Source organism: Perca flavescens, chromosome 3, assembly GCF_004354835.1.
Source record: "Perca flavescens isolate YP-PL-M2 chromosome 3, PFLA_1.0, whole genome shotgun sequence".
In the NCBI taxonomy this organism is placed as follows: domain Eukaryota; kingdom Metazoa; phylum Chordata; class Actinopteri; order Perciformes; family Percidae; genus Perca; species Perca flavescens.
The window spans coordinates 42,202,156-42,209,655 of record NC_041333.1 but is presented as its reverse complement, the minus strand read 5'-3'; the positions used below and the strand labels follow the sequence as shown (position 1 = coordinate 42,209,655).

The 7,500-nt window shown below is 38.1% G+C and overlaps 2 protein-coding genes across 2 annotated transcripts in view; both read right to left on the bottom strand.

Moving 5' to 3' along the window:
• LOC114553054 (uncharacterized) overlaps window positions 1-786 on the bottom strand; it is a 4,475-nt gene extending 3,689 nt beyond the window's left edge. The window contains exons 1-4 of the mRNA XM_028574148.1: window positions 641-786; window positions 383-560; window positions 221-297; window positions 1-111 (exon numbers count right to left, since the gene is read on the bottom strand). The exon at window positions 1-111 is cut by the window's left edge and continues 70 nt beyond it. Of these exons, the coding sequence (XP_028429949.1) occupies window positions 1-111; window positions 221-297; window positions 383-548 (354 nt within the window). The 5' untranslated portion in view covers window positions 549-560; window positions 641-786. The remainder of the gene's footprint in view (window positions 112-220; window positions 298-382; window positions 561-640) is intronic.
• On the bottom strand, window positions 679-2,809 carry LOC114553078 (uncharacterized). The gene is made up of 4 exons (XM_028574180.1): window positions 2,365-2,809; window positions 1,416-1,593; window positions 1,020-1,257; window positions 679-769 (listed from the first exon to the last, which is right to left on the bottom strand). The coding sequence occupies exons 1-4, from the start codon at window positions 2,638-2,640 to the stop codon at window positions 718-720; spliced, it is 744 nt and encodes a 247-aa protein (XP_028429981.1). The 5' UTR covers window positions 2,641-2,809; the 3' UTR covers window positions 679-717.
• Between the last annotated feature and the right edge of the window lie 4,691 nt (window positions 2,810-7,500).

The window sequence follows — 7,500 nt, the reverse complement described above, 5'->3', positions numbered from 1 at the left end:
ATGACGGTCGGTGACAATGTAGTCCACCACCAAACCGTTTGAATCCAGTAGATCCAGGCAGCGTTTAAGGCCCTCCTTCTTCATGTGGTAACTACCACCTACTTCATTGCTCTGGTGGTGGGACAAAAATGCATAGATATAAATGTGAGACATTGAAAGCTATACAGAATCATCTTTCATCATGTTGCAAGGCAAAAAAATAAATAAATATGGGACCCACCTGAACAAGCTGAAGGTCAATAATGCGGTTACTGTCTAGGTGCATGAGTGTGTAGCTCCCATACTTTGCTGAGTGCCCTGAAGATTATATAACAAAGACCATGTCAAGGCTTTGTTTAAGTACCATGCTTTTAAGAACAGACTTTTGGGACTTTTGTCTTACCTGGGGAGTCAACTCGCATATCTCCACTGACTCCAATCTTTCCTCCATGTTGTAACTTTTGAAAAAGATGTTGCTGATCCGTCTTCCATTTGTGGATTATGGCTGGCTCCAGAAAACTCCTAGCATGCCTCCTGAAGGTGTCATACTGGAAAATCTGAAGATTCATGGCCTTGCATATCTGTGAAAACATGTAAAATTGGTACGTTTGTGACAACAGTACAGTGATTGCCATTTCATATTAAATAGTTATAGCAATACCTTTTCCAGTTGGATGAAGGATGAACCGGTAAAATATGTTGCCGCTGACAGGTGTAGGTTGCCGACGGGGGTACTTCCTACAACAGGCTGACTCTGCCACTGTCTTGAATAGTTGCAGTGTGGGCAGAGCTGTGTGAATGACACATACGTTCCCATTTTTTCGGAGCTGAGCGTCACACTGCCTCTTGCATACAGGACAGCTTTGAAAAAGCTCCCTTAGGCAACTTTCAAAAACAATGTACTTATCATCCTTATAAGTAGACACTGGCTCAGACCTTAAAAAAAAAAGAAAGAATACATTCTTGCTTTAGCTTTCCTACCAAGTTTAACGTTTCTGCTGATAAGTCATACTGAAATGTAATACAAATATCGAACTTACGACATGGCAGATTCGTCCGTTAGAACAGAGTCACCAGGGATATATGTTGAGTCTTGTGGCTCAGCCTGCAACTCTGTTGAGGTGTTTCCCTCTTCCTCCTCCTCCAACTCAAGACGAGGTCTCTTGCGAGGTCTGTAATCTTGGGGTCTTATTGGTGTTGAAGACATCGGGGTGAATTCTGGGGAGCTTGAAGTGGTCTCAGTGTAAACACTAACACAGGGAACCATTGCCTGGGTGCCTAAGAAAAAAAGGAAAAACGTAAATAATATTTTTCTTTACAATAATGAAATGAAATCCTCATGTTTATTATATATTGGGTTTTCAGCAGAGTAAGGCATTTACAGGTACTGCATGTGAACTAAAAATACAAAAACATGTGATGTTTTTTTTATTTACCTTTGCTTCTCATGGAAGCCCTCAGCGTACCCATGGATAGCTGTGTGCCGACTGTTCTCATTTTTGGAGCACTGGACTGTATGCCCACTGACATATTTTGTGGTGGTTCGGTCTGGCATCCTATGTCATGGAATGTAGTGGAAAGGTGTGGGGTTTCGAGGTGCTGCTGTGATGTACTCTGTAATAAGACAGTTATCAGATGAAAAGAGTCAGTATCTGTAACGCTAACGTTCTTATCCCTTGTGAAATCAGGAGACAGCACAAGTAGCATATAAACAAATTAACACACCACATGACATCCTTTTGCTAGTCAAAGCCCCGGTTGTGTAAGTAGGGAGCAAATATACTGTTGGTTATGGACAACGGTCTCGACGTAACAAAAGCAACTTAAACGCACGTGTCGTTTACCACTTTAAAGAACGTTAGCCAACACTACCAAATTAGCTGAGGCATACAGTGGTTTCGGCGCCCTTACCAATCAACCTGTAAAGTAGCATTAACGTTCTAAACATACCTTCACGTGCACACTTGTACACTGTTCTACATATTTTGACTGAAAAGCGATAGCCGATTTTAATGCAGTGTTACGTAATTGTGTTCAAAAGCTTTGAACAAAACGGTTTGAACACAAAACGTTAGCACTAGCTAGCTAAAAAGTTAGCTTCTGCTAACTTTGTAACGAGGCTACATTTCACTGCCACCGTAAAAGCAGCTGGTAAAAGTTACTCATAAATGCACATCCACACAACAGCAATATTTCACATCTTTAAATACACAACCCATCGCCATATTTAAAAAAATAATCTGTTAAAAATGAGCTAAACAATTTCACACCGGATATAACATTAGCTACAGCTTTAGCTAGCTGTAGTTTAGCTACAACCTGCCTACTTCAACAGCCCACTTGAACACTTGGTAAAGGTTCATAAAATATAGCTAGCGTACTTACAGGTTGTGGTTCTGAATCTCCAGGATGGCCAGACAGAGTCGGAACTGCACTGTCTTTCAGAATTAAACGGTTTGAAAATCCTGAATTGAACTGTTGCAGGTTCAGGAAGCAGTCCTCCGTAAAATGGACAGAACACAACATAAGGTTGGGGTTGTAGTCCTGGGGAATAGTGCCAAAAACAAATTTTAACCACTGACTCTTAAATTCATTGTGTTTTGGAAGACGAAAAAGAGGAAATTTCCCCGTGCACTGACGAATACAGCGTCTCCTGGACATGACCGAGACTCTCAACTCTCCAGCCGCTCTGGGTCTAACAAACTTGAATTAGTGGTGGTGGTGGGGGGGAGGGGAGCTTAGCAGCTAGGCGAGCTTTATAACTTCTGTTACGAGCTGACGTCAGCTCGTCACGGAAGAAAAGGCTTCACTACAATAGAGCTGTTGGGAGCAGTTTGTGAACAGTGTTTTCTGCTGGAGATGGAAACTACCTTTGGGGTGGACTTTGGGCTTTTTCACTTTTTAAACCTATTACATGCCCAAAAAACATATACAACACAGTTAAGGAAAGGGAAAAAGCCAAAAAGCATAATATCACCTCTTTAATGTTTAAATACATAACACATTCTTTACACAACTTATAAGGCAGTAGTCTGATGTGACATTAACCAGTGACATTTATGTCCAGGGGTTTTAGCAGATTATGTTTGGTCTTCAGATTTGTTTTGTTTGCTATGTTATTACCCTAATCAAGAAAAAGAGTTCTTCATTCTTATGGTAAATATGATTGAGCCTTCTGACGTATTTCGTCTTTCTGAATATGATAATAATGTTTGGACACCGTCTCTGATACTGTGGGAGATTGATTCATTTTGTTTTATTCTTTGACGTGGATGCTTGCTACTATTTAAAAGAGGGTTTTTTGGTACCTTTCCATTTAACATGTAAGAAACAAACATGAATATCCATAAGGTTGAATATTAAGAAGTAAAGTTTGGTTATGTGATTAATTCTATAATAAGGGTTGAATCTTTAAAAGTAAAATTTATTTTTGTGATTATTTTGTAATCAAAAGGGTGAACTGTGGTGGCTAATTTTATTTTAACCATTTGTTTAATGATATTGACCATTTATTTAAAGATTGTTTTAAACCTCCACATAATCCTGTTCCTTCCTGTAGACTTAAAGGCACCAGTGAGAGAGCTGGCCTTGTAGACTGTGAGCAATAGCATAAGTTATTTTCGCTAAAGAAATTGCAGCTCCTCATTTGTTTATTTCTCGCAGATAAAGGGAAGAAGGCTATAACACTGTGTGAAGCGTATCTCTTTCTGTCTCCTGAGATAAGCAGGTGTTTAGTCTAATGTAAGAGACACAGGAGCAGAATGGAAGGTTGTAAAATCATCTGACTGTCTATGGGATTTTTTAGAAAAGTGGCAGCATGCTGAAGATATTTGAAGAGGGGTGGCTTAATGGAGTTTCTTCACTATAAGATGTTTTGATTTTTAGGTTTCTAGTTAGGAAAGACATTTTCAGTTGTGCGGCGTGTACCTTTGAAACTGTGTTTTCTCCATTTGCAAATGTAAATAAATACTCAAAGACCAAACTTTGGTTTAATTCTCAAACAGTCGTTATTCGTTTTCATTTAATCATTGATATTTCTAAACGCTGCTGCTTCATAGGAAACTTCCATCACAATGGTCACTTATTCCTAATATGGACTGTTTCACGTGAAACCTCAAATGCAGGACATTGATTGCATGAGATTAAAGTGATGGTTTGGAGTAACTTCACCCTAGGGTCCTTTGCACCATGACCTCGAGCCAAACACCCACCCAGAAGCTTTTTTCAACTGGGTCTAACATTGGGAGAGTTAGCGTAGAGTAGCGTTAGCCGCTGAATAGCTTATTAACGCAGGGGCTAATGGACCCACGTTTGTATCTCGTAAATGACCCCAATAATAATGCCCGAAATGATACCAAACTTCTACACTAGTACAAATAGGTTATGTACTCATAAAACGATGGATTGGAAAGTTTGTAAGTACACCAGAAGTTCATGAACACTTGCCTTCTCTCTTCTGCTCTCTGCTGCTGTTGCTGCTGCTGCTACCTGCAGTTAGACGAGTGCTTAGGGTCCGTCTACAAATTACTACACCGAAAAGAGATACAACAAAAATATTTATTAATTTAATGATTAAATAAGGTAATGTCTCCAAACTTATCTCAGTTATTACTTGTCTCCTGCTAGTTATACTACAGCACTTACTTTAAAAAAAAAAGTTAAATTAAAAAATATTTTTGTTGCATCTCTTTTCGGTGTTATAATTTGTAGACGGCCCTAAGCACTCGTCTTGGTGTACTTACAAACTTTCCAATCCATCGTTTTATGAGTACATAACCTATATGTACTACTGTAGACGTTTGGTATCATTTCGGGCATTATTAGTGGGGTCATTTACCAGATACCTTTGAAAAAGGGGCAAAATTATGGAACTCTATGCCGGACCACTTGAAATGTATTCCAGCATTAGCCACTTTTAAAAATAATACCAAATTGTGGCTAATTACACACCAATCTTGCCCTCACATTTAGTTTTTACACTGTGCTTTCATTGTACATTTTCCTTCTATTTTGATTTAATTTTTCTTAAGATATTTTTAATTATAATGAAAATCTGTATTTTTATTTGTAACTAAAAGCCCTACTAGGGACAAGTGTCGAGAATTAGCTTTGGCTACAAACACTATGGTACATACATCAGATGACTGTTGAAGTTTATCTATGTTTTTTGTATCTGTCCCTATTTAAATAAACCTTAATAATAATAATACAAACGTGGGTCCATTAGCCCCTGCACTAAGCTATTCAGCTGGTAATGCTACTCTACGCTAACTCTCCCAATGTTAGACCCAGGTGAAAAAAGTTTCTCAGGGGGTGTTTGGCTCGAGGTCATGGTGCAAAGGACCCTAGGGTGATGTGACTCCCAACCATCACTTTAAGTTTGTCTGGATGAGTTTGTAAATGGCAGCCTGTGTCCTTTTGTAGTGTGTACATACTATTTCTCATCAAACTGTGATTAAATTCAGTATATATACATCTGCCATATGTTGCCACCCATCAAAAATTCCTGCCCCCCTCTAGCCACCCCATAAAACGTTTTCTAGATCCGCCCCTGCTTGGGAACAACAACATGTTGTATTCATAACATTTTCATATCTTATCTCATAACGGAGTTGTAAACTGTTGAATAGAGAATGTGCACTTGTGACAATTTGCCCCATCGGTGTGTAAGTTGTCTAAAAATAAGAACACAACTACTTATTTGTGAATATTGATTTTAATTTTTAAATTCAAACCAGATCTGGAAATATAAACAATCATGCCTAGAGTCCTCTGGTCAAATTTGACTCGTTTTCAAAGTTTCTTTCAACCAAATGCCCAAAAATAACATGGATGCATGCACATTGTATGGGACCCAGGCAACATTCTTCACGGGTAAAATTAATGATTACTTTTATTGCATTTTGGGTGTTTTTTCTTTTTCAATTTTATATTATTTAAAAAATTTTTTTAATGGTTTCAAAAACAGCATCCTGACTAAACTTTGTCAAATTCCAGTCTGTGATCTGCTCAACATCCTCTGATCTAAACTATTAGTCAAAATAAATTATAATATCTGCTTTTTCAACTAAAAAATTAAGTACAATGTCATTTAAATTATGTTTATTGACCATGCATAAAAAACCACATTGAAATATGTGGCAAATATGTTTTTAAGAAGCGCCAAAAATTCACTTTTTTACACTGAAGGACAACAAGTTCATTGTCGATGGAAAGACAACACAAGGGTCCAATGTGTGGGAATTCCTCCCATCTAGCATTGAGATCATTTGTATCAATCTTAGTAAAGAGAGTCAACTGATGAACGAAATCATGATATGATCAAATTAACAAATGATTGCCCTCAAGATGAAATGTATAGTTTTTATTAAAGTGTAAGTCTCGCCAAAATTCATCCTAGGGTCTTTGTGAATGTACCTGATTCAAACTTTCATTTAAAAGCATATTTAGGACAGAAGCGCCACTTTTATGATTTACTGTATTCTCGTTTTTTGGTCAAATGGCCTTTTGAATGGGAGATCTAGGGTCACTTTTATGATAGCATCAACATCACTATTTTGAAACTACTAAGAAGGCTCGACACAACATGAAACTTTGCTCCAAGTATCACCATGGGGTCTACACCTTAACGAAAGCATTGACAACATTGTTTGTGTACCCAGAGTTTACTAAAAAGAGAGGTTTTGAACAACTCACCATAGCTCTTGTTTTTGGCTGCTACCACCTCGGCAGTCAAAACGAGTCAATATCAAAACAAGTAGACACAGATTTAGTATATTCCGTGTGAACCGGTGTAGTTAAGGTGTAGAGCCCCTGGTGATACTGGGAGCAAAGTCTCATGTTGTGTCGAGCCTTCTCAGTGTTTTAAAATTTATTTTGAGGCTAGCATAAAAGTGACCCTAGCTCTCCCATTCAAAAGGCCATTTGACCGAAAAACTGGAATATGGTAAATCTTAAAAGTGGCAAATCCATCCTTATTATGCTTTTAAATGAAAGTTTGACTGGGGTACATTCACAAAAAGACCCTAGGTTGCATTTTGGCAAGAGTTATGCTTTAAAAGCATTTAGAAACATTAGACTATGTGATGATTGTTTATAGAAATATTTGTTTTCCAAATTTTAAATATTTTACAATATGTTTAAAAATATAAAAGGACATAATAGTAAGCAATAAGGTATTTTTTAGATTTTACATATCATTAAGTGTTTTTAGTCCAACAGTTAAAATGTTGATAATCACAGAGATGAAATCAGATAAGTGTTTTGTGTCTGAGTCTCAGATCTGTTTCTCAGTGCAGAGTGTTTGTGATGGTGAACAGACTGAACTTTGATTTCAGCAGCTGATGTTCAGTCAGTGTTTCTGTCCACAGGAGAGACTCTCAGTCCTGCAGAGGACTCAGAGACACTGAGGAACCAGGAGAGACTCTCAGTCCTGCAGAGGACTCAGAGACACTGAGCAGCCAGGAGAGACTCTCAGTCCTGCAGAGGACTCAGAGACACTGAGGAACCAGGAGAGACTCT

Excerpts from the sequence above, each read along its gene's own strand:
- LOC114553078 (XM_028574180.1), bottom strand. The coding sequence starts at position 2,640 with ATGTCCAGGAGACGCTGTATTCGTCAGTGCACGGGGAAATTTCCTCTT. Across the intron at positions 1,258-1,415 it reads GGCTTCCATGAGAAGCAAAG|GCACCCAGGCAATGGTTCCC; the intron begins GTAAATAAAAAA and ends TTTTTTTCTTAG. Across the intron at positions 770-1,019 it reads ACGGACGAATCTGCCATGTC|CTCTGCCCACACTGCAACTA; the intron begins GTAAGTTCGATA and ends TCATTCACACAG.